The sequence below is a fragment of the Tenrec ecaudatus genome, chromosome 10 (genome assembly GCF_050624435.1).
Source record: "Tenrec ecaudatus isolate mTenEca1 chromosome 10, mTenEca1.hap1, whole genome shotgun sequence".
Classification (NCBI taxonomy): Eukaryota; Metazoa; Chordata; class Mammalia; order Afrosoricida; family Tenrecidae; genus Tenrec; species Tenrec ecaudatus.
In genome coordinates, this window is record NC_134539.1 from 108,890,659 (window position 1) to 108,917,855 (window position 27,197).

Consider the following 27,197-nt stretch of genomic DNA (forward strand, 5'->3'; position numbering starts at 1 on the left):
TCCAACCCGCCCAGCACCAGCCTCAGAGACGTACGTCTGGGGCCAAGTAGGGAGATCACAGCATCGCTACACAGAGCCCCACAAACCTCACCAAGATGCAGAGACGCCACCCCCACCCACCCACACCACACTCCCAGCAGCCACAGGTGTGCCAATCCATAGGAAGCTGCAGAGTTCTGGGTAAAGTGGAGGGGCGCACGGTCTCACCTTGGGGTACAGGACAGGGTTGAATTTCAGCCCCACCGCATCATCACAGAAAGCCTGGGGAGAGAGAGAAACAGCAGGAGTTCCACAGCCCTGTCCACAGACTGCATCTGGTTCATCTCCTTGCCCAGAGAACGCAGCAAGGAAGGCAAATACAGGCTCTGTCCTCACAAACATGTGCCCAGGCAAGATGACCAACCTGGATGGAGTTTCCCAAGAACAGGAGGGAAGGGGCAAGATGAAGCTGCAAACCTCTTTCCATTGTGACCCCAGGAAAATGGCCTAAGCCTATTCTGCCCCAACTCCCACGGCTGGGGCATGGCCCGATCCTGCCTGGCACTGCTGCACCCAGAGCACAGGGCCATCACCACTCAGCCAACCACTCTTTTTCCTAACTTGCTCCCAAGTTCCTGGGTATCCTCCCACACCAGTAACATGGACTCACCACCAGCTGCCTGCTGCTGGCACCAGAGGACATGCTGCTCTGGACCCACAGCCTGCCCAGCCCTCAGCCAGCTCGGGCCTCTCCGCTACAGCAAAGTCTCCCCTGGTCATCCCCCTCGGCCCATTCCAGGCCTCTCTATCCATTTCTCTTGTCACCTGCACCAGCAGTGGATGGACTGGGGACAGGGACCACGAATTCCAACGTTGCTCCCCAGAGTGGCCTCAGCACCGAGGACTGGTGGGGGTGTAAGGAAGATGAAGGGGGAACAAAGAGGCCATCTCTTCCAGCAACAATGCCCGGTCTCAGAACCCACAGAGGAAATTAGCGTCTGCCCCAGAGGGGTGCTATGAGTCAGAATCGACTCGATGGCAGTGACTTTGAGGGAAAGGGGAGGGGGTTGCCAACAGGCCTTCCCCGACCCTCCGTCCACGCAGATCAAGGGCACAGTGTAAAGAAGCCTGCCCCTCCTCAAAGGCATAGCCCACCCACGGACAAGTCGCCGGCAATCCCACCCAGGCGCCAGCCCAGGATGGCCGAGGTGTCGGTTTTTACCTTTGCAATCTGAGGGACGCTGGGCAGCTTGCTGAGTCCAGCCAAGGGGATCCGCTCATGCACAGTCTTCACTTTGGACCTGCACAGGGGAGGAAGGGAGGAATGGGTGCCGTTAAGAAACAGGGCCAGCAAGGAAGGTGTCTGAGATCACGCCAGACAGTATTCTAGGTACCTGGCTTAATACCTCTTCAGGTCATTATGGCCAACCGCTCAAGGGGATGGAGGAAGGGACTCGACAGAAACCCACTTAGGGCCCCCGAGGTGGCCCACATGGTTAGGCCTCCATCCATCAGCCCAGAGGCTGGTGGCTCAAACCCAGAGGATCTTGGAAGACCAGCCTGGCTTCCTGCCTCCAAAAAATCCCCACCTTGGACTCTATAGATCAGTTCTGCCTTGTCCATACACAGAATTACCGAGGATTGAAGTCAAACCAGCAACAACTTGGTACCCTGGTGGGGAGGGGGCCACTGGAAAGAAATGGCCTGGGAAGCCTGTCTGCCACTGACATCGTCTTACACCCAAAGCAGGCACCCTGCCATCAAGTCGATCCCGACGGACAGAGACCCTGTAAGACAGGGTAGAACTGCCCTTGTGGGTTCCCAAGACTGGACCTCTTTTTCTTTTTTTAATCATTTTACTGGCGGCTCATACAACTCGTATCACACTCCACACACCCATCCACTGTGTCAAGCACACTTGTACGTTTGTTGCCATCGTCATTCTCAAAACATTTGCTTTCTACTTGAGCCCTTGGTATCAGCTCCTCATTTTCCCCTCCCTCCCCACCCCCTCCCTCTTGAACCCTTGATAATTTATAAATTATCGTTTTGTCATGTCTTATACTGTTTGATGTCTCCTTTCACCCACTTTTCTGTTGTCTGTCTCCCAGGGAGGGCGTTATATGTAGATCCTTGCGATCGGTTCCCCCTTTCTACCCCACCTTCCCCTTACCTTCCTGGTATCGCTACTCTCATTATTGATCCTGAGGGGTTCACCCGCCCTGGATTCCCTGTGTTTCTAGTTCCTAAGTTCCTATCTGTACCCATGTATATCCTCTGGTCTAGCTGGATTTGTAAGGTAGAACTGGGATCATGATAGTGGGTGGGGAGGAAGCATTTAGGAACTAGAGGAAAGTTGTATGTTTCATCGTTGCTACCCTGCACCCTGACTGGTTTGTCTCCTCCTCTTGGCCCTTCTGTAAGGGCAAGTACTGGAACTCTTAACCAGAGTAGAAAGCCTCTGATTTCTCCTGCAGAGTGACTGATGGGTTTGAACTACTGACCTTGAGATAAGCAGCCCAACTCATAGCTCACTGTGCCAGCAGGGCTCCTTGGCATATTCTCGAGAGATGCAAGTCTCGGCCTTTGCCGTCACCGTGATGACGTTGTTTTTGTCTGTGGGGGTTTTGTGTTCCCCCAGACAACCAGGCACAATCTTTCTGGATATATTTGGGCTCTGGCATATCACTGAAAAGGGGGAAACTAATACTCAAAAATCTGGGTTCATTCAAAATATAAATAGGATGGAAGTGTGCTTTCTAAAGGGATTCACCAGAAGTCTCCAAATTTAGCCTGTTCCCCTGATTCATTTAGCACATTATGAAAGTGTTGGATTTTACTGCTTTTCTGCATCTGCTCAGACAAACATGTGGCTTTGAATCTGTTAAGCCTGATGCGTTACATTTCGGTGGCACTGTCTTCTCATTCCGTGGGGAAACCTCGGCTTGGTTCGGATGGATTATGTTTCATATCCTGCTAAACGGAGTGAGTGTGTTAATCCTTTATTTAGACTTTCACATCTATGTTCAAGAGCAACTTCAGCCTCTTCTTGACCGGTTTTGATATCAAGGTGTTACTCTGGCCTCATAAAATTGCTGCACATTCTCTGAAAAAGTTTGACGAATAAAAGGATTATCTGTTTCTTCGAGAATTTGCTACGGCTTACTGGTGAAACCGACGGGCCTGCTATTTTGGGAGGAGAGGAAGGATGGGATACTTTGGGCTACCAGTTCCATCCTATAATGATGAATGGTGAGATAGCCTACTCGTCACTGAGTTAATTTGGGTCATTTATGGTTTTCTATAAAATGATTCATCTAATGAGTCATTAATGAAGTTATTTGTGGCATTCGTGTATGGTATCATCGTTACCTGTGACCGTGCGCCTTCCTTTAATGCAACATACTCTGGATGTGGATTTGTTCCTTCCCTGGACCTTTTATTACTCTCTTGCAAATGGATAGAGTTGAGTTTGGTTAATCATTTCGTTCTCTCTCTTTTTTTAAACGTTTGCTATTTCACGCTTCTTCTTGCCTTATTTTCCCTCCTTCTGTTTTCTTCAGGTTTATTATATTATTCTATTTACAACTCCCTGCGCCCCATGCCGACTCATTTGAGCTTCCTCTCCATTTTACAAATGCCCTTAAATGCAGCATCTCTCCCCAAGTACCACTTGAGCGGTGTCCCACGCAGCTGGACAGGGAGCACTGGTTCACTGCTGCTGAGCACTACATATTTTGTCAGTTCTTTCATGGTTTCCTCCTCGGCCTATGAGTTATTTTAAAGGGTTATCTTTTTTAACTTGCCAAATGTCTTGAGCTTCTTCGTCACTCTTTTCAAGGTTGAGTTCCAATTTAATTGTCTTATAATTGGAGAACCTGATCCACAGGATATTAATTATTTAAGTTTGTTGTCTTCGTAGATGGATTTGTTTTCCCCATGTGCGTTTGAAAAGAGTGTGCCTTTCTTTTCCTGAGTGCAGGAATACATAAGATCAAATGTGTTCACCCCAATCTAATTCATGATAGTATTTTTTTAAAGAGCAAATGTGTTAGTTGATTATATTGTTCAAATTCTATATGCTCATGATTCTTTGACTGTTTCATGTATCTGTTTCTTGGACATGTGTCAAGATCTATTTGTCTATTAGATGTGTTTCTCTTTCTTTTTATACTGGTCAGGTCTTGCTTTCTTTTTAATTCAAGACTGTTTGGTTTTTAGAGGCATTGATGGGTCAGTGGTAAGGAGTCTTTTTTTTTCTTTTCCATTCTTGTATAATTTATTATTCGTTCCCTATCCCCCCCCCCCGACCTCCCGTGCCATATCTCTAAGAAACTATTAACCCAGTTACAGTCTCTATAGCTTTACCTATCCTGGATGTCACAGAAAAGAAAAACATACAAGACAAAAAAACAGAAAAACTTCACTAGAAACTAAATCAAAACTAGAGCAAATTTTAAATCAGCCAAAAGAGAAAACCAAACGATCAGGTGTTAAATGTTAATGACATCTGCATGAATCCACCATCGAATGCACTCTGTCCATAGCACAGCTATTCACACCCCCCGTCCTTGCTCAGAGAGGGTTCGCCAGAGGTTTAATCCACCTGGGATCCCTGCAAATAGATTTGGGGCTTTCAGTGTCATCTGTAGCCTCTGTAAATCAGATGCTCAAAAAGCAGGCGATCATACAATTCCCTCCTCCAATCTTGGATTTTATTATTTACAGCCTTTGGATCACACAGGCTGATGATGTGCTTCTTCCACATGGACTTAGCTGACACCTCACTTTGATGGCTGCTTGTTTTAAGACAAGCCTTTAAGACCCCAGAGGCTCTTCTTCCAGATAGACAAGCAACATCTCATTTCTTCACAGTGGCAGAAGTCTTGCCTTCCATGTGGGATAGTCGGGTTCAATTCCCGAGCCAATACATCTCATGGGCAGCCACCATCGCTCCCGCAGTTGAAGTTTGTGTGCTGCTATGATACTGAATAGGTTTCAACAAAGTTTCCAGACTAAGAAGAACTAGGAAGAAAGGCCTGGTGATCAACTTTTTAAAAAAAAACAGTCAAAAGGAGGCCATGGTGGCATAATGGGCTACACACTGACCTAACCACAAAGCCTTAGGCCAATCTCCGAGGAAAGCTGAGGCCATCTTGTCCCATAAAGTTGTAAAGAGTAGAAAGCTAACGGGGCAGTTGTACCCCATCTTCTAGGGTTGCTAGGAGTCAGAATCCATTCGACAGCAGTGCGTGAGCTTAGATCACAACAGTCTAGTCTATAAGCAAGCCTGAGGATGGCACAGGACTGGGCAGCATTTCATTCCACTGTACAGGGGTCGCCGTGGGTCGGGGTCAGTCGTCAAGGACAGCTAACAGTGTGCATGCCTCCTTTTCATTCAAGACGGGTTCATGGCTGTCAGATGTTCGGGGGGTGGGGGGTCTGGGCTGTTCTCTATCAGCAGGTACCCTGAGGCTCTCAGACTCTCGTCTTTCCCTGTCCAGGTTCTGAACAAATTAGGAGGAAGATACAAAAATAAACTGAATAGTAAGGAGGGGGCGTGAGGATCAAAATAACTCCTCAACAAAGGCCAATGGGACCATCTAGTTAGTACAAAGACAGAATGGACCCTCGAGCTGAACCCCAGAACTGCCTGCCCCAGTACAGCCGTGTTAGGCAGGAGCAGGCCGCCTCCCGTAAGGTCCACTAAGGCAAGGCTTACAGGAGGGGTTGGGGTGTAGAAGACATGTTCTAAAGGTAACTAACTTCAAGAGAAAAAAAAGTGGGGGAAATTCAAGCAACATATGCCAAGTTCTTGCTCCAAAATTCAGCAATCAGATTAGTTCACGCCTGCCTCCCGAGAGAGGTGAGTGAGAGAGTGGGATGGAGCCCGGGGTATCACACAGGGCAGTCCCCCCCAGGGACCACCAGGAGTGGGGAAGAAGGATGCCCAACTTATAAAGTGGTTAGTTGTCGTCAAGCCAAGGCTCCACGGGGTTTTCCAAAAGCTCTGCAGAAATCCGTTCAGCTTCCTAGCAACCTGCAAGCGTCCACCTCGGATGGGCGTTGGCTGTGCGTGTGGGGCATTGGCCAGGACTCCTACCTGGAAGGCGAGAGTGCCACTGCTGAACCGCTGCCACCTTCCTGGTACTCCTCCGTGGGTGCCTTTCAAGCATTCCCTTTATCTTTGATGCTGGTCCCTATCAGAGGGTTGTTTTGCTTGAAAACTGTGCTCGGCACCAGGGGTATCCTTCCTCACTTCAGGAACACTCTTGGAATCCTTCTCCTCCGCGTGTTTCTTTCTTTTCCCCCTGCTGGAACTCCTTAAAGACAAATGCAGGTGGGGCCCCTGAGTCTAACACTTTAGCATCTTGTGTTTTACATCTTTCATTTCTTTATCGTTGCTCAAGTCTGGATTAATCCCTTGAGACTGTCTTTCAATCCACAAATCCACTCTTTGAAAAGACGGGTTTTTATCCCATGGGTTAAGTCTGTGCTTCCTGGTCTCTTTGGTTTTTGTTTTTCGTTTGCTGTTATTCTTTTTAAGCGATTCCCATCAGTTCTTCTTTTATATCTGATCATGGTGATTGCTTTCTTTGTATACCTGTGTGTTCCTGATTCAGTTATCTGGGGCATATTTACTCTCTCGTTCTTTATCATCTTTTTTTTAATCATCTTTTTTATGATGATTCTGTATCATCTTTGGGGGATCTTAAGCACACTTATTTCAAGTCATTTTGAAAGTGTCGCATTATTTGACTTTCTTCAGCAGTAAATCCATCTTCCGTCGGTTGGCGTTCTTGGCTGTGTTCTGGAATCCCCCACGCACTTTCTCTATCCTGGGTCTAAGTCAGCCAGGTTCAAGTCTCGCTGGGTCTGCTGGGCTGCATAGCGCACAGGGCTCGTTCACATCACACCACCTGGTAGGTAGCCTGCTCATCACATCAATCCCTGAGCTCATTTGCCTGCTTTGGGCCCTGCGTCTCGTCAAGCTGGATGCTTTACTGCATCCAGAGGGAGCTTTCCACAGAGCAAAGGTGGCCATGAATCCTCGCTTCAGTAGCCCTACTACAGCTCTTTGGATGAAATCCAAACTCCTCCTAAACTAAACATAATACAGCCTTTTCTTACGCCTCCGGGAGCATCCCTCCATCTCTCAACGCTCTCAAGTCATTTTGAGCTTCTTTCTGTTCTACGCCATCCGTCTTTTGTATCACAGGCTATGACGGTGGTAGCCACAAAAGGAAGAAAACAAGTAAGAATGAGACGCTCCTTTGGAAGAAGCACAGGCAGTATGAACTGAACGCTTCGTAAATCAAGGAAATGCTCTCGAGCACGTATCCCCCCTGTATCCTCTCCCTTCGGCAAAGAATAGCACATATTAAGCCATATGGTCAAACACAAAATGAATCCGTGAATGTCCTCATATTTCCAAAGCAATTCTTCCTTAGATGCAGTGAATGAATGATCCTAGTACAGGACAACTGAATTTAGAATTGCTGGAACTAGCATTTTATTTAAAATTTTAATCTACATGCATAAGGCACATTGGACTCTATTTTCTCTTCCTTTTGATTGTTTGCGTTGTATTTGGTTGGTTGGTTTTTGGTTTTATCATGTGGACCTTTGAAGCATGGTTAATAGGGAAGGTTCCATGTTATTCTTTTGTTTTTTGCTTTATTTATGTGTTTTCCTGTTGGTGTCAGGGCTCTGGGATGTGTGGGGAGGCAGGCAGAGTCCTGACTAAGGGAGCTGCCCCCACTGGCCGGGCCTTCTGTAACAATTCACAGCAGGCTTGCAGCCAACAGTACCTAGACTGGGGAGATGCTCGCCTGCTCCAAACAGAACCGTGGAGGGTCCTGCCTTGGGATTAGCAGAGCACCACGGGAGTATCTTGGCTGTTGGCATATTCTCCACTCAAGATGGTTGCTCCTTAGGTCCCAGCAGCCTCCGTGAGCATTTCTCAACAAAGACTGCTTCTCCAAGAGTTCTGTCCTGTGGGTTTCAGACGCCTGAGCTGTGGGGTGTGCAGGGAGGCAGGTGAAGTGCTGCCTCTGAGCACGGGTTCCTTTGCTGCAGCCCACAGTGTCCAGGAGGCAGAGGTGCTGACAAACTCCAAACAAGACCCCCAGGGAGGGTTGATACTGGCTCAGAGCAACCTTACAGGGCAGAGAGGACACCGCTGTTGAGTGTCTGAGACATTCTACATGAATAGAGTCTCGTCTTTCTCCCTCAAAGCAGCTGGGGGTTTCAAACTCCGGACCTTTCGGTTAGGAACCCAACGTGTAAGCACGTGCCTGAAAAGCAGGCTTCTGTAGAGATGGCTCTCTGAGAAAGGTTTCCATCTCTTCTTAGTTATTAATCTGCTCAAGTGTTATTTGTTTAACCTCATCAACAAGTTACAGTCCCGGAAGTTTCAAATAAAACTTTCAACTTAATAGCATGGGTTAACAGATAGCATTCATTAGTAACTGATTAACCTTTTGTACATCTGTGATTATATGCCTTTTTGTGCCTAACGTTGTGTGCATTTTCCCTTTTTAAAAAAAAATCTATATTTAACAAGGCAGCTACTTATTTTGTTGGTTTATTTCCCCCAAAGAAGTCGCTGGAATTTATGTATCAAGTTTAGTGTTCTTTCTGTTTCTTTTTCTTTTTTAATCATTTTATTAGGGGCTCATACAACTCTTTTCACAATTCATACATACATCCATGTGTCAGGCACATTTGTGCATTTGTTGCCCTCATCATTCGCAAAACATTTTCTTTCTCTACTTGAGCCCTTGGTATCAGCTTCTCATTTTTCCCCTCACTCCCCACCCCCCCCCAACCCTTGATAATTTATCATTTTTTTCATGTCTTATATTGTCCAATGTCTCCCTTCATCTATTTTTCTGTTGTCTGGTTGTCCGTCCCCCAGGGAAGGGATTATATGGAGATCCTTGTGATCAGTTCCCCCTTTCTACCCCACCTTCCCTTTACCCTCCAGGTATTGCTACTCTCATTATGGGTCCTGGATTCCCTGTGTTTCCAATTCCTATCTGTACCAGTGTACATGCTCTGGTCTAGCTGGATTTGTAAGGTAGATTTGGGGGCATGAGATAGTGGGGGCGGGGGAGCATTAAAGAACTAGAGGAGAGTTATATGTTTCGTCATTGCTATACTGCACCCTGACTGGCTCGCCTCCTCCCCGAGACCCTTCTGTAAAGGGATGTCCAGTTGCCTAAAGATGGGCTTTGGGTCTCCAGTCTGCACTCCCCCTCATTCACAATAATGTGATTTTTTTGTTCTTTGATGTCTGATACCTGATCCCTTCGACACCTCGTGATCACACAGGCTGGTGTGCTTCCTCCATGTGGGGTGCTTTCTGTTTCTAACTAACGTCTGCTTTACTCTTCGCACGTCCCTTCTTTTTGCTTTATTTAGATGATATTAGTAAGGTGACCAGATTTTAACATTGGTAAAGTGGGACACCATTGATAAAACTCTTATCCTGGCGAAATAGCCACCTGGCAGCCGAAAACCGTATACCCTAGCTTGTCGTGCATTCTTTCCAAAACTCGGGACTTTTTTAAAGCACCGTGGATGTGGGAAAAATTGTTAAAAATCAGGACTGTCGCACAAAAAGCGGGACGTCTGGTCACCTTACATTATTGATGACAATAATAACACAGGCTACCACTATTGGGTAGCTCTAATGTTAAGCCGTGGCACATAATCAGCACTCAATTTTAAGACATACCATCACCACTTCTACGCAGATGAGGAAACTGAGGTGCCAAGCAGTTCCTGATAATAACAAATTGCAAATATCATTCGCTATTTAATTGGGAGCCACTTAAAGCAATGAACTCTCTTCAAAGAACATTAACGCTAACACGCTTCAATGTGTAATATTATAAAAGTCATTTTAAAATAAATATTCTATAATCGAATTCCTCTTTGAACTAAAAGCTATTTAGGAAAGCGTAAGATTGTTTATTTCAAGGTGGGAATGCGGGTTTTAAAAGCATTCTTTCGCTATTAAGTTCTAATTTGTTTGCTTGTTTTTCACCCCGTAAGTTCTAGTTTTATCGCCAGAGTGCAAGTGAATAAATCCAGTAACGTGTCTTCCTTTTTAAACTTGTTTATACATTTACTTTGTGGCTCAATAGACTGGTTCCTAAACCTACATGCTACCAAGAATTAGCTGCAAGCTTTTTTTAAATAGAAATTTTGAGTAGCCATGCAACAATAAAGGAGACCAAGTAGGGTAGCTGGTTATGCCCTGGGCTATTGACTGCAAGGTTAGGAGTTTGAGCCCACTAGTCACTCCACCGGAGAAAGATTAGTCTTTCTGCTCTGATAAAGATTTAAAGACTCAGAAACTCTAGGGGACAGCTCAATTCTGCCCTACCACGTTGGCTGTGTGAGTTGGGATCAGCTGGATGGCAGTGGGTCAAGAAGGAGCTCCGGTGGGGTCATGAGTTAGCACTGGGCTGCTGGCTTTACAGTTACGTGTGCATGTGTGTGGCACTGCGTGACTGGCAACATTGGTTTATAAAATATCTTCGTGTGGACGTTCCCTTGTATGACTAAACAGTAGCTCTCTTGGCCACACGGATGGTTTTTGCATTCAATGCCACTTTTCCATATTAAAATTGCTAACCTTGCTTTTCTTTTCATGTATACTTGCTATAACTTGTTCCCAACCATTTTTTAAAGTCCTATGAGTTACTACTTTAGTAAATGTGTATGGAGAATGTGTGTACACATAAATACATATGATGGGGCTTCAAAACGTTCAAGGAAAAGACGCAACTAAAAGATGGTAAATTCTTCCACGAACTTTCTTAATACCCTCTATTTGTATCCATGAATCTGTCTACAATGATTTCCTTTCTCTCTCTCTCTCTCTCTCTCTCTCTCTCTCTCTCTCTCTCTCTCTCTCTCTCTCTTTCACTCTCTTTCACTCTCTTTTCCCCTTTGGAGGTATAACTCAAACTGAGAATCTCTGACATTTATTCATGTAATTTAATTCATTTATATTTATTATGCTCACGTACATAAGGGCCTTCAAAAGTTCTCGGAAAACTTCAACTACCTTTTAATTCCACTTTTCCTTGAACTCTTTACACTGCCGTCACAGGTATTTATGACTCCTTTATATTCTTTTTCTGTGTGTGTAAGTTTACCTTGTCCTCCTTAGTAATTTTGGAATATTGTCACTTGACCAGTGAGTTTTCTACCTATGCAATACTAAATTTCCATCAAAATATGTCCGCTATTGGTTTCCTTTCATGGATTCTGTCTGGTCCTGGGCATGTCATTTTGAGCTGCAGCTTTGTCTCCCACCAGCTTAGGCACATCGATGGGGTTGGTGTCCGTACAGAATCTGCTCTTTCATGGGCTCCCCCCCCCTATATTCAAACTGGAAAAGAAGACACCTACTCGGGTTTGTTATATGTCTCCAAATTTGGCTCTTCCCACGGTGTACCCCAAGGTTGTAGAATCCTCTGTCCAGATTTCAGCTGGTTGTTATAAGATCGTGCTATCAATCAAATAATACGGAAACTTCCAGAAAATGAAGAAGGCCTCTGGGGATAGGAGTCAGTGACAGCAGGGGAATTGCATCTAGGGATAACTTCTTCTTTGTGTCGGCTAACACTGCTAAGCCAGGAGGACCAATGTTTTTGTTTTGTTTTGTTTTTAAGATCGTTTTATTGGCGGCTCTTACAACTCTTATTACAATCCGTACATCAATTGTATCAAGCATATTTGTACATATGTTGCCATCATCATTTTCTAGACATTTACTTTCTATTGAGCCCTTGGTAACAGCTCCTTTGTTTCCCCTTCCTCCCCCCACCCTCATCACCCCTTGATAGATTATAAATTATTATTGTTTTCATCTCACACCCACCGCTGTCTCCCTTCCCCCATGGTTTCTGTTGTTCTTCGCCCTGGAGGGGAGGGTGTGGCTATGTGTCCTTCATTGGGATCGGTTTCCCCCACCTCCCCCCGCCCTTTCCCCTACCCTTCTGGTATGCTTCCACTCCTGTTCCTGGATTCCATGCGTCTCCAGCTATTATCTGTCCCTGTGTCCAAAATGAGAGGCAGCACTGGGGTCTTGGTAGTGAGGGGTGAGGAGGCCCCGAGGAACCAGAGAAATATCGTGTGTCTCATCGGTGCTTTACTGCACCCTGGTTGAGTCATCCCTTCCCTGTGACCTCTCTGTGTGTGGGGGGGATGACCCATTGTCTACAGATGGGCTTGGGGGTCTCTGCTCCTACCTACCTCGTTCTCAACAATATGTTTTTCTTTGTTGGTTTGGGGTCTTCTGATGCCTGTTACCCAGTCCCAGTGACACCTCATGATCACACAGGCTGGTGTGCTTCTCCCACGTGGGCTTATTGCTTCTCTGCTAGATAGCCAGGCACCATCCACTTTCCTCACCACCTTTGCTTCTGGCCCAATGTTTTCATGTCTGGTTTCCAGCTCTGACCTGCCACCGCTCCAAGTGCATGCAGTGACTGTCCAGCTTCTTAGCTGGTGCCTCTTTTCTTTCTGTCACCCTACCTACTGGCTTTCTCTTGGGGACCCCAAGACAACAAAAATGGCTGTGTATGGCACTCGCTCCTAAAAATTCCACGGTTCTTCTAGAATCCATCAACGCCATCAGTAATTCCTGTACTAAGCTGTTTTCTTTTTTTTTCCTTTTTTTTTACCCTAACCCTAACCCCTAACCCTAACCCTAACCCCTAACCCTAACCCTAACCCCTAACCCTAACCCTAACCCCTAACCCTAACCCTAACCCTAACCCAACTAAGCTGTTTTCTAAGAAAGAGGAGCACAACTCTCCTTCAGTTACCAGCCTTCCATAATCCTGTGGATTAATTACTAAAAGAAAATTGAAACGCCGTCCAATGTGTGTTGCATGCCTAGTATGTTTTTCTCGTATTCATTCCTGATGCACTATTTCAGACAGGATAACGCACTGGAATAGGAAGCTGACAGTTGGTGTATCAGTTCTCATCTTACTCAAAATTCCTACCCCAGCTTGTTCTGATTTGTACAAAGAAAGGAAGAAACATTCTTGATGGAGGCAAACTTCACTCGAAATCCTATGTGGAGATGGGGATTCAGGTATTATCCTTCAGAAAAATTGGCTCTGCCTATTTAATAGCCTCTCCCCTGCCCGGGAAATATGATTTCTAGCCCAGTGAGCACAGCAAAGAAAATTGCTTCCTTTCTTAATAAAAATTAAACCCAGATTGGATGTGTGTTGACATCTTCCTCATTCCATGTCCTTTCCCCATTCCCAATAGCAAGGCTATGGGTTCCTATTTCCTTCCATATTTAGCTCAAAAATTGGGGAGAAAAAAATTGTCCCCCCCCCAAAAAAAAGGAAACAGAAACACTCTCTAGGACTTCCCTTTCAATTCACCAAATGCACACAAGTTCATAGCACTTGGCCTTCCACTTGACCTTCCCTGTGTTTCCACTACCCCACCAGGAACAGAGCTAAGACAGGACATTCTGTCCCTATCACTAAAACAATGCCTGTGACATATATCATGCATGCTCCCTTCCCACTAGGCCACAAGTCTTTCAAGAACAGGAACCAGGTCTTATTTATCATTGTATTCCCCAGCACCCAGCACAGCTCCTGGTCCATCAGAGGTTTTCAAAACATGTTCGTTGATCCAATACAGAAACCTGCTCTGGCACTTGTCCTTGAAAAGGTCGTCATCCAGAGAGAGGTGCTTCAGCTATACATCAGAGGGCTCTCCAAAGCTCTCCCGTTGAGAGCAGCCTTCCATGGCAGGGCTTCCTGCTCACACAACTAGATGTGTGCTGTATATTCCAGCCACACTGCCACCCCTGCTTTTGCTGCTCAACTCCGTGGCAGCCACAGTCTCCCGCAAGAAAGAGAGACAGGTAGGGGGATGGTCCGAGTGACCTCGGGCTAGGACACCACTCCCATATGCCCAAAGAGCGAGCTAGAACACCTGTGTTTCCCAGCCCCAGGATTATAGCTGGTCTTCCCTCCCACCCACTCTCTCCCTACCCACCCCCCTCACCCGCCAAGCAGACCCAGACCAGACTGGTCAGACTGGTATTTCTGGGTCCCCAACACAGAGCAGGCCTGCTTCAAGGAGGCGTGGCCTCGGAGAGCCACAGCAGCCCCACCTGAGAATGATCCGAAGGTACTCAATCCCCTCTGCCTCCTCGCACTTGATGGACAGGATCAGGTTGCCCAGGCTGCTGCCAGTACAATAGAAGTTCAGATGGTCCTGGGAACAGAAGCCTGGTGTTAGAGAGGGGCGGGGACCCTCCAGACGAGCCCCTCAAACCACCTCCCAAACCCAGAATTCCATGTCCCGTGGGGGTGAGGAAGAGAAGGCCGATGATGATGAAGACGATGAAATCAGCAGTTAAAAATCCCGAACTCCCCTGTGTGCCAGGAACTGTGTCTCATGTTTACTATTCATTGTCTCCTTTAAAACCAACAGTCGGGTGGTAGACAGCATGACCATCTCCGTAATTGCCCGGGGACCCACAATTAGGAAGTGACAGGGCCAGTGTTCAAATCCAGGTCCGTCTTGACTCTGCAACTCAAGTTCTGCGCCACCGGACGCTGAGCCTCGCTCCCAGAGTGCAGCCCTCTCCACTGCAGGCCAACTATGGGAAGAAAGCTAGGAGGGACCAACCATCTCCACCATCTCAGGCCTAAAGGGAGCCGCCAAGAGGACCTCGGCACCCACAGGTCTCACCCCAACTCCGGCACACTGACTAAGACTACCCCTTCCTGGAGCCCATCCCAGACCTGCCCGGGCAGGGTAAAGGCCTGGCATCTACAGTTCAACTAGAGCCCCAGGGATTCAGATGGGGCCCACTCTTCGGGAGACTGCTGGAGGGGACCTTCTCTGGGACTGCTGGAATGTAGCCAGCCTGAAGAGTGGAAGATTCAAAGAAAGGAAACACGGGCACTTTGCAGCAGTTCGGGGCTCACAGCATCCTTACGCTGGAAGGACAGGCACGCGTAGCCCCAGGGCGCCTTGCAGGTCGTTCCCCCACACTGCACAAGTGTATTGGCGCCATTTTCCGAACAGGATGTGGGCGCTCTGTGTCTCTGCGTCACGATCTGGTCCCTCTTGAGATGCGGCAAGCCTTCCCCTGACGCTGTTGCACACTTGAGAGGCCACAGTCTCGTGTAAGCATCGCTTCGACAGGCACCGGGAGACCCAAAGATTCACCTGAGTCGCGTTAGGGTGCGACCCACTTTCCTGAGGCAGCTCGGAACTGTGTCCGTCCTCCAAGGACTTGTTTGAATGAGGAGAGCATGAGGCCTTGAACTATATTTACATGGAGATGGACGTTTCCAACGTGTGGGAACATAGTATTTTTCCTCGAAGGTACAACTCCACCCCATCCTCCTTCAGCTCCAATCACGACCCAGCCCATGGGTCCCTAGAGCATCTTTCGGGAGTGGTCCCCACAAGACACTCTTGCTCCGGGGCCATGCTGGCTCCTGCTCTACCCCTCTTCCCTTCCCGGGGAGCAGGACTGGTCAGTGAGCTCTCCAGCCCAAGACAGAGGGGAGCCAAGAGGAACAGGAAGGAGTAGAGGTGTGGAGGTAGGGCAGGAGGGGACCCCTGGGCTCCCATCTGTGTGCCCCCTTGGCTGGCGGTTTCCTCCAAGCCCTGGGCCTCACCTTCCCCAGGAAGTGTCTGCGGTAGGCTCTGGCTTCACTCTTGCATTCAAGCTTGTAGCTGAATGTGTTGGGACTGACACTGTCCTCCTCCTCCTCCTCGCAGATGCTGCTTCCCAGGGAGGTCGGCGTGCCCACGTTCTCCGGGTCCTCGATCCAGTAGCCCCCAAACTGGGGCAGGATCACGAGGGGGTACGGGCCGCCCTTCTCCACAACCTGAAAGCAGAGGGAGGGTCTGACCGGGCGGCTCGCCCTGGGAGGGCAGCGGGGAGAGCTGTCAGTAGTGGTGTCCCCGGCCACAGGTGACCTGCTCCAGGGAGGGGACCCCCATTGTTGAAGACGCAGGCAGTCATGTGGGAAACGCCCGATTTAACCGCGGGAAAGCTGGGGTCACAGAGTAAGGCCCTCAAGTCCCAGTCACAAGGTAGAGCCAGACAGGGACCATCCCTTTCCTGTCGACAGGCCCCCAGACCCCAGGCCCAGGGACAGCTGCCAAGGGCAGGCAAGGCTTCCAGGAAGGGGGAGCCTACCTCATCAATGCTGGGATAGGGGATATAGTCGTCCTGCAAGGCAAACCAGAGAACCAACCATGAGTCCCCTGCGGGACCCGTAACAACGCTATTTCCATCCCCCCTGCTCCCAGGCCCGGGAGCGGCAGTGGGGCGGGGGCCTGGCTGACTTCCCTAGGTGTTGGGGAGCCTCAGCAGGTGACCCACAAATGAGGAAATGCTCCCTTGACCTCTTCTCGTCACGGACAGACCTAACACAAGCCCTGCTCGCCGGAAACGCTGTCTGCAAAGACGCTGCACTTCTCCCCACACCCACCCTGGGGACACCAGCTTCTTACCCAGGAGGCCATCTGTTATGGATTGAATGACACCCCCCAAAACTAGGTGCCAAAGGCCTAGCCCCTGAACATCTGGCCCTGTTTGTAATAAGGGGTTCTGATAGGTCAATGAAGCAATCCTTGTGTCAGGTGGATTCTAAGCCCGGTCACCTGGGAGTTAAATTAAAAAGCAAAACAGGCCACAGAGACATGCACACAGGAGGTTAAAAAAGACACTGCAAGGGGGCGCCGAGGATGGCCGGCAGACTACAGAAACTAACAGAGGCCTACAGAAGAAATGGACATGGCTGCGATCCTGATTCGAACTTCTCACCCCAAAAGCTGTGGGACAGTAAAGGCCTGGCCTGGAAACACCGACCCGATGTGGCCTTCGTAAGATGGCAGCACTTAGAGACTAAGTGGCTGGGACTAGACACCCATCTTTCTCTAATCCCATCTGCGGGCCGTACCCAGACGAGGGGGCCCAGCCGCACTGCGCGGCCCTGGCTGGGAAGAAGCTGAGAGCTAGCGGACTACCCGCTGCTTCTCCTCAACACTGCGGGTGTGTAGGGTGCAGCGGGGTGTCGAGGGGGCAACTTCCCCGAGGGCTCACTGGAGGCGCCCAACGGCATCAGGCCAAGGTGCCCTTTGCTGCCCATCGCGCACCAGTCTAGCAAGGATGCGGGCCTTTAAAACGGCCCTTGGGGAAAGTCCGTGCGAAGGCAAGGGTTGAGATAGAAAACCTGCCCACTGCTCCTTCCACCTGCCTCTGGCCGCTACCCCCTTCACGGGGCCCTCCTGGAGGCCCCCTCACCCACCCAGCCCACCTTGTTCTTCTGGGGTCCCGGCTTCTGCTCTTCGAGCTTGATCCCCTGCAGAAACAAGGAAAAGAGGATCCGTGGAAGAGCAAAGGTGACAGGCGAGGCGGAGCAGAAAAGCAAAGCGCCTGGCCTTGCTGCGGGTTAGTCACAACACAAGGACGACTGCCACCGCCAACACGCGCCAGGCCCACAGGCCACGCTCAGCTGCCGCAGCACGTCCAGGCCAGGCAGCAGGGCACTGTGGTTAAAGCAGGGCTGGAGCCAAATCGCCAAGCTCAAACGCCAACATTGCCACTGACAAAGCAGCCCCGGGCTCCGGGCTCTCCACTGTACAGCAGGCATGATGGGGGCGCCGACAACCGTGGTGAAGGTTGAACAAGGGCCTGGTAAGCACTCGGGGACTGTGCTTGCTGTGTGATCGATGCTACATATTTGCTGTTACTATGACAGGGCAGACATGTCATCGGGAGGTTAGGCACTGTGTCCAGGTCACACAGCCAGAGGGGAGGGGCGAGGCTGGTGAGTGTGCCCCATGCCCTCCCTGCTCTGCTCCTTCTCTGGCTGGAGGGTCTACCGTAACCCTGGACCTCATTCGGTCACTTGTGACCCTTGACAAAATGTAACACACCCTTCACCTCGGAAATGCGGATCCCAGCACCTAAGTGCGCATACGCACACCTGACCCATCCACTACTGCCAGGATTAGATATAACAATGGGAAATGGGAACGAGGGAGTCACCCACAGGTATCTGGGAACTCCATCCCTGAGGAGCAGACGGTTCACTGTCCGGAGGTTCTGTGGGGGAGTTCTGACCTCATTGGGTTTTGCAAGAGGGGAGCGTACGGGGGTGTTGTCAAAAACTGTTTGAATAACTTGGGGGAAGAGACCAATTAGGAGGGAAGAGTTGCAGAAGCCACCTCTGCCTAAAGCTAACCCGGATCTTCATCTTCCCAGGGCCCTCCCTATGCCGGCTCCAGGGAGGAAACTGAGGCTCAGGGAGGACAAAGGTCAGGTCCCGATTTGAAGCCCAGCCAAAGACCCCTGGGTGCATCTGTGGAGTCCAGGTGGCTGTTCCCTGGCGACATCTGGCTGCAGCCTTTGCTGACTTCTTAGGGCTGAGCACCGGGCTCACCTGAAGCATTATTACAGAGGGTGTGGGAAGGCCCCTCCCACCAGACAGGTGCTCCCCTCCCCTCCTCACAGAGAGAGAAAACCACCTGGGTGGCCCCACAGACCCTGTGCAGGAAGGCAGAACTGGGCAGATGGGGAGGGGGTGATGTCAGGAGTTGGTTTTGTTTGCTCTGAATTAGTCATGCCCTGCCTGGGAACAGACCTCGGGGCAGGAGAACTTCTCCACACCTTCCCCCACAGCACACGCGCACACACATGCACACGCACACACACACACACGCACGCACACACACACACACACACACACACACACACACTCTGCTCACCTCTCTCTGAACAAATAGACTGAGCACCAGGTAAGTGACTTGACAAGGCTGTTCAGCTACAAGATGTATGGCTGGAACTTGAACCCAGGACTGACCAGATCCAAAGCCTGGGCTCTTAACCCCCACTGCCTCACAGGGACTGTTCCCATCTTCAAAGTCCTCCTCTCCTGGGCTGGGAGTCAGGAGTCCTGGGTCCTCGCTCCAGCTCTTCACAGCTTCACAGCTCACAGAGTGACCGGGCAATTGAAGGGAGCCTCAGTTTCCACATCCGCAAGGTGAGAGACAGGGTAGGGTGTGGTCACTAGGCCCCCTTTGTCATCATGGCTTCCCATGATGCCACTGTCACTCTCAGAGCCACAGAGGGACTGGGTCCCTGCCCCAGTGCCCCCAGCTGGCCACGTGTCATCAGGCCAACTCTGACTTATGGGGTCCCCAAGTGTGTCCCAGCAGGACTGTGCTCCCCACCCCAATGGCTGTGCTCTGTCTGAAACAGACTGCCAGGCTGCTCTTCCCAGCTGCCTCGGGGTGGGCTCGGCCTCCCCACCTGTCAGTTAGCAGCCAAGTGTCCTTACAATTTGCATCCCCCGGGGGTTTGTGTGCCCGGGGTTTAATAAAACCAGGCGATGTTCTTCGAGCCCCAGCAGTCCCAACTGAGACGCAATAAGCAGACCCCACCCCCACCCCCCGCCATGGGTCCACAGAACCAAACTCACTGTCCCCAAGTCCATTTAGACTCATAGCACCCTCATAGGGCAGGGTGCAGCTGCCTCTGCAGGTTTCCAGGACTGTAACTCTTCACAGGAGTAGAAAGCCTCGTCTTTCTCTCTCGGAGAGACTGGTGGCTTCAAACTGCTGACCTTGCTGTTAGCAGCCCGGTGCCTATACCACTACACCAGCAGGGCTCCTTATGGAACACAAACCAAATGAACAAATCCATTCTCATCAAGGCGATTCCAATCCTACAGCACAGGGAGATGGATCCCTGTGGATCTCCAGGACTGTAACTCTTTATGGGAGCAGAAAGCCTCGTCTTCCTCCCTCGGAGAGGCTGGTGGTTTTGAACTGCTGACCTTACATTTGGCAGCCCAGGATATAACCACGATGCCAGCAGGTATACAAAAAAACAAACCTGCTGCCATCGAATCGATGCTGACTCATAGTGAACGACCTTCCATGGGTTTCTGAGACTGTAACTGTTCACAGGAGCAGAAAACTCAGTCTTTCTCCTGCAGAGCTACTGGTGGTTTTGAACTGCCGACCATGAAGATCGCTGCTCAGTACGTAACCACTGCACCACCAGCGGTCCTAGAGATATACAAAGGGCGATAAAACCAAGACTTCCTGGTCTCAGGAGGCTCCCAGAAGACAAGCCCAGCAGCCTCTAAGCAAGAGGAGAGCTTGGGACTGCCTTCTGTGTTCAGAGAAGCGCTGACAGGGAAGCAGGGCACTCTGGCTAGGGGTGGAGGGTGGGTGGGCTTGTGGGAGCAGCAGGGAGGAGGAGGGGTGACCAGCTTCCCGGGGTGCTGGGACTCCTCCTTGGCTTGAAGGTGAAAATCTTCCCTTTGCTCCCAGCAGCGACTTCACATTAATTATAGCCTGTCCCCCACCTCTCGCCGTCACAAAGCACGACATCCTCATTTCCGCAACTGGATCACAAGTTCCCTAAGCGCTGCAGAGTTAGTCTGTGTTCCACCCGAGCCGGGCACAGAGCAGGAGCATGACAGCTTGCTCGTGGTAATGGCACAATCGCTGGTCATCTTTGTCCCTCCGACCCCAACCATCCCCATGCTCAGGGAGACCCGGCCTTCCCTGGGGACCACCGGGCCCTCTCAGCACCCCGCCTGCAGCTCAGAGATGGGGTGAGAACCAAATGTGCCTCTCCTACTCGCTCCGGAGGCGCTCTGGTGGCGTAGTGGGTTACACATTGAACTGCTAACCACAAGGTCTGCGGTTCAAACCCGCCAGGCAGCTGCTCCATGGCAGAAGGATGAGGTTATCGACTCCGGTAAAGATTTCAAGTCTCGGGAACCCAAGAGGCCAATGGACTCCGTCCTGCAGGGCTCACTAGGAGTGGGAATCGACTCCTAGAGGCGGTGCCCGCGTGGCGCTGTGGGTTAGTCTCATCTCACAAGTCCATCTCATCTAAGGTCACCACGAGTACGGATCAATTCGATGGCAGTGGGCTGGGTTTGGGGAGAGGGTGGGGGCACCTACAGAGGCCTAGAAAAGTTCATTCATACTAGCATTAGATGCAGGCCTGCTTTGAGCCCACGCCTGCCTTCCTCCCACCCCCCTGTTCTGCCCCCCAGACCAGAAACTTCCTCTAAGATGGGCTTTATTTCCCAGGAACAAAGGGCTCTTTCAGACCCTCCACATCCACAGGGCTGACGGCGTGCCCCTCTTCTCTGCTGGGAAAGTTCTGGGTTTTATCTGCTCCTTGTTGCTCAGGCAAGAGTTTCCCAGAATCCCTCTGCCACGCATAGCAAAATGATCACAGCTTGTCTGGGCCCATGGGATTGTGTGGGGTCTCTTCTCCCACCCCTTCCCTTGGAGATGCCCATGTTCTCCTCAGGGCTCATCCCAGGTGCTGGGCCCGTGCAGGCAGCCAGGTAGCCTCAGCCCCCACCCCGTTCCCCGGTCCCTCCTTAGAAGACACTCACTTGCATTTTCTCCAGCATCTCGAAGAACTCTGCAGACTGAAAGACACAAAGAGGGTGGGGAGAAAGACGAGCGGTCAGCCAGGCAGTGTGCGGAGAAAGCGTCTCCTCAGCCCGGTCCGGAAGCCCCGTCCCTGAGGGACAAAGCCCGCTTGGATCAAGAGGGGTCGTTGGCTTTGCCTGGACGGGGCTACAGGACTGAACACCCTGGTCACCAGAGGGAGGGCAATAAAACCAAAAGCCAAACTATCAGCCCAAAGCCACCACGGCTGGCCGGTGGCCCTCGGGAGAGCAGCCACTTGATTTCTGTCAGGAGAGATGCCGGTGGGGCCCCTGAGAAAAGCCAAGTTCCCCCCAAATGCCTGCCCGTCCTAGGACTCCTCCCAGCCCCGCCAGCAGGATTCAGGCTTGGGGTTCAGCCCAACAGTGGGGCCAAGGAGATGACCAACACACATGGTCTCCACTTTTGTGGTAGCCCAGCCCTTTGTCTCCTCACCCAAGAGCCCACTCAGACCCCCAGTGTATAAAGCAGCCGATAAAAACCGCTGGGACCCAACTCCATGGGGGCTGGGGCTTCTGAGGTGCCACCTTCTCTCTGCCCCTTGCCCTTTGACCCTGAGGGCACCTCTTTGAGACCCTACAGGTTGTGAACCAAACCCTGACGACCAACCAACTGCAGGCTTCGGAAGCCTTTGAGAAGCGCCATGCGGCGCTTGTTCCAGCCTTTAACGCACTCGGCTGCCACCACCGTGGTCGTGAACTTCCAGGTGGCGACAAGGGAAGAGGACGTGCGATGGGAAGGAGCGGGGATGGAAGCTCTTCCCTCAAAAAGCAAACGCGGAGTTTCCTCAGAAGAGCTGCTCTCCCCCATCCCAAAGACCCAGCTCCACTATCCTGGAGAGCCTCACTGGCCACATCTGGCCACTGTCAATAGGTTTCCAGAACAGTCTTGTCTTCAGACAAGAGGAGAACGGAAAGCAACGCTTGAGGGGGAGGTGGCTGTGTCCCTCACGTCTTCATGCAGCAGCAAGGAAAGCACCCACACTCTGTGCCCTCGTCCCCAAAGAGAGGAACCACGGTGAGGGACCCTCTGGGGGAGTCAGAATTGAACTCAACGACACCAAGTTTGTTGGGGGTTTTGTAGGGGGAGTTGGGGCAACCCAACACTGTAGCAGACTCTAAATGACTCAGGTGAAGATGAAGCTGGTCTATCAGAGGCAAAAAAAAAAAAAAAAAAAACCCTGCTCATCCACCAAAGGTTCAAGTTGTAAGTTCTAGTCCTGCCCTCCTTTGGGTAAGCAAACAGGTGTAGGCACCCACATTCAGCATCACTGACCAGAAGGCGCCACCAAACTCCCAACTCCCAAACCCACCACTCCCACTTGTCCTGGGTGTAAATGCACCCAGCACACTTTGTACTCTTACCAACTCCAGTCTCCAGGAGACCAAGGTTATCAGACACAAAGAGCTTGTAAAAACCAATAAAGATAAAAAAGATAGAAGAAATGGTGCAGAACACACACGCCCTTAACCCAGAAGTCGATGCTATAAACTTACTCACACATGTGCACAGAGACATACACTGAACTGTTCATTGCAGCCCTGTGTTGTATAACAACAACCAGAAAAATGGAAGCTTAAATACCATTCTATCAGAAATTGCTTAAAATATACATCAAAACAAACAAACATAAACAAACGGCCATCTAGCTCAGAAGCAACAAAGCCCACATGGAAGAAGCACACCAGCCTGTGTGATCACGAGGGGTCGAAGGGATCAGGTATTAGGCATCATCAGAACAAAAAATCATATCATTGTGAACGAAGGGGGTCAGTGCAGAGTGGAGACCCAAAGCCCATTTGTTGGCCACTGGGATCCCCTTGCAGAGGGGCCTAGGGGAGGAGATGAGCCAGTCAAGGTGCGATGTAGCACCGATGAAAAATACAACTTTCCTCACCCCACCCCACTATCATGATCCGAATTCTACCCTGCAAGTCTGGTTAGACCAGAGGATGTACACTGGTACAGATAGGAACTGGAAACACAGGGAATCCAGGGCGGATGATCCCCTCAGGACCAGTGGTGAGAGTGGCAATACCGGGAGGGCATAGGGAGGATGGGTTGGAAAGAAGGAACCGATCTGTATGTGACCTCCTCCCTGGGGGACGGACAACAGAAAAGCGGGTGAAGGGAGATGTCGGACAGGGCAAGATATGACAAAATAATAATTTATACATTATCAAGGGCTCATGAGGGAGGGGAGCAGAGAAGGAGAAAAAATGAGGAGCTGATGCCAGGGGCTTAAGTGGAGAGCAAATGTTTTGAGAATGATGAGGGCAATGAATGTACAGATGTGCTTTACACAATTAATGTATGCATGAATTGTGATAAGAGTTGTATGAGCCGCTCATAAAACGATTTAAAAAACAAACAAAGCCAAACTCACTGCCACCGAGTCTATTCTGACTCATAGTTTCCATCTAGGACATAGAAGAATTGTCCCTGTGCATTTCTGAGACTGTAAAGCTTTACAGAAGTAGAAAGCCTCCTCTTTCCCCAGAGGAGAGGCTGGTGGTTTTGAACTGCTGACCTCAAGTTTAATTCACTATCCCACTCAAACTCAAACATACTGCCATTGCGCTGATTCTAATTCATGCTGACTTTATAGGACAGAGGGTGAAGCTACCCCTGCGGGTTTCCAAAACTGTAGCTTTTTATGAGAAAAGAAAGCCTCATCTTTCTCCCATGGAGTAGTTACTGGTTTCAAACTACTGACCTTGCAGAGCACAGCCCAATGAATAACCACTATGCCACCAGGGCTCCATCAAAGTAGGCTGCGTGCATAGGATTGAATAAAAATGCTATCAGTAACTGACTGCCAATAACTTAGAAAACTTAGATGAAATGGATAAGTTCCTAGAACTACATAAATTACTGAAAATGACTCAGGAAGAGATAGAATATCTGACTAGACTTCTAACAAGTAAAGAGAATGACTCCGTAAACCAAAAACTACACAAAGAAAAGGCACAGGTCCAGATGGCTTAACTGGTGAATTCTACCAACCATTTAAATAATTCATTCCAGTTCCCTGTGTTGCGGGCTCTTATCTGCAGCAGTGTGCATATGCTGGTCTAATCCAATTTGTTAGGTAGAATTGAGGTAATGATAGTGGGGGAAGGAAGCATTAAAGAACTAGAGTAAAGTCATGTCTTTCATTGGTGCTATACTGCACCCTGACTGACTCATCTCTTCCCTGTGACTCCTCTGTGAGGGAATGTCCAATTGTCTACAGATGGGCATCGGGTCTCCACTCCATGCTCCTCCCTACCCCCCATTCACCTTGGGTATGGTTTTATTGTGGGTCTTAGATGCCTGATACCTAATCCTACTGACACCTTGTGATCACACAGGTTGGTGTGCTTCTTCCATGTGGGCTTTGTTGCTTCTCAGCTAGATGGCCACTTGTTTATCTTCAAGTCTTTAAGACCCCAGATGCTATATCTTTTGATACCCGGGCACCATCAGCTTTCTTCACATTTGCTTATGCACCCGCTTTGTCTTCAGCAATCATGTCGGGAAGGTGAGCCTCCCAGAATGCCAATTGTTAGAACAAAGAGTTCTTGTGTTGAGGGAGTACTTGAGTCGAGGCCCAATGGATAGATTCCTCTTAAAGACCATTTTTCTATGTGGTTTTTGAGCTCCCCTGAAGTGGCCATTTTTGGTGATGAGCTTTCCTACAGCCCCCGCCCGCCATGTGGCCTTGCACGATTTCCAGAGATAGCATGTGCTATCTGAGACTGTACTACCCAACATTTCCCTTTCCCTCATAAAAGCTATTTGAATTTACAAAAGTGCTTCAGTCCCATGAATTCTTCCAGCGTTGAGAAGCAAGAGCTGAGGTAAACCATCCCAGAAACCTAACATAACCATGTGGGGCTCACCCAAGAAATGCTCGATGGCTTAGCACCTAAAACTCAATGTAATGTGCTATCAACAAAATGGAAACAAACAACCCCACACCCTCATCTCAAGAGCAAAGTAAACTCACTGCCATCAGGGAGATTCCAGCTTACAGAGAGTAGCTTATAGAACTAGTACTCATCGTTCTTGATTTGATTCCAACTCATAATGACCCTGTAGGGCAGGCTGAACTGTCCCTATAGGTTTCTGAGACTGTGATTCTTTATGGGAGTAGAAAGCCTCATCTTTCTTCCATGGAGCAGCTGGTGGTTTCGAACTGCTGGCCTTGTGGTTAGCTGCCCAATGTAGTGGCGCAGTGGGCTGTTAATGACCAAGGTCAGCAGTATGAACGGTCTTCCACAGAAGAAAGACGAGGCTTTCTACTCCGATAAGGAGGCTCAGCCTCAGAAACCCACAGGGGAAGTTCTACCCTGTCCTGTAGGGTCGATACGAGTCAGAAACCATTTGATGGCAGTGAGCTTTTGTTTTTCAATCATTTTATTGGGGGCTCTTACCGCTCTTGTGACATTCCATGCATTGATTGTATCAAGCATATTTGTAGGCATTGTTTTTTATAAGACAGAGTAGAACTACTCCCCAGGTTTCTGAGACGGTAACGCTGAGGAAGCACACGACCTCATCTTCCTCCCCAGGAGCAGCTGGTGAACTTGAACTCTTAAATCCTCGGCACCAACAGGATGGGTGCCTTACCATTTCAATCGCTGTAGAAGAAGCATGTTACAAAACTCAACACCCTTTCAGGATAAAACACTCAACAAACTAGGAATAAAAGGGAACTGCCTCAACTTGATAAAAGCCATCCACAGAAATCCCACAGAGAACATCATACAGGATAGTTAACAATCAGAGGCTTTCCCTTCCACCACTGCTATTTGACGTTGTACTAGGAGGCCTGGGTGGCGTGGTGGAGTGGTTCGGCATCAGGCTGCTAACCACAAGGTCATCCGTTTGAAACCACCAGCTGCTCCCCTGGAGAAAGATGAGGCTTTCTTCTCCTGTAGAGAGTTACCGTCTCAGAAACCCGTAGGGGCAGTTCCATTCTGTCCTATCTGGTTGCTGTGAGTCAGAATTGCTTCGTTGATAGTGAGCCAGTTTGGGATGGTCCAACGATTTTCAACCAGGGTGTCAAGGCCATTATATTGGGAAAGAATCGTCTCTTAGTAAATGGTACTAGCACAAACTGATGATCTCCCCCGTAAATCACCATACCCAATTCACAATAGAAAGTTGGGTTTGGGTTTTTGTTTGTTTTTTAATATACAAATATGTATATTAATATCTACTTATTAACATATAAATAAGTATAAGTTGCTGAGACAAACTGAATCATCATGAGACTAGACCCCTATCTCACACCATCTGGTCAAAATAGATCAAAGACCTAAATAGAAGAGCTAACACTATAAAAGACCTAAAAGCAAGTGTGGGCTAAAACCTTATGGCCTCAGGTTTGGCGATGAAGTCTTAGCAATGACCCCGAAAGCACAAGCAACAAAAGAAGAAAGCAGGTACACTGGACTTCATCACATTGAAAACTTCTGTGCTTCCACGAACATAGAAAGGCAGTCCACAGAATGGAGGGAAATACTTGCAAACTATTATCTGATAAGGGACTTGCATCTGGAAAGCATAATGCACATTTACGACTAAATAATCAAATGATTCCATTCCATATCTCAACTTAAAACCAGGTAAGGAACTGAATGGACACTCCTCCAGAGAGGTATACAAATGAGCAGCAAGCATATGAAAAGATAGGGTAAGATAGCATCATG

General features: G+C 49.4%; 1 protein-coding gene across 1 annotated transcript in view; it reads right to left on the reverse strand.

Moving 5' to 3' along the window:
* The window catches only part of RAP1GAP2 (RAP1 GTPase activating protein 2), a 273,779-nt gene that overhangs the window by 51,399 nt on the left and 195,183 nt on the right, over nt 1-27,197 (reverse strand). The window contains exons 5-11 of the mRNA XM_075559607.1: nt 21,441-21,476; nt 17,328-17,372; nt 16,205-16,237; nt 15,678-15,890; nt 14,153-14,256; nt 1,202-1,280; nt 208-261 (exon numbers count right to left, since the gene is read on the reverse strand). Coding sequence (XP_075415722.1) covers nt 208-261; nt 1,202-1,280; nt 14,153-14,256; nt 15,678-15,890; nt 16,205-16,237; nt 17,328-17,372; nt 21,441-21,476 — 564 coding nt within the window. The remainder of the gene's footprint in view (nt 1-207; nt 262-1,201; nt 1,281-14,152; nt 14,257-15,677; nt 15,891-16,204; nt 16,238-17,327; nt 17,373-21,440; nt 21,477-27,197) is intronic.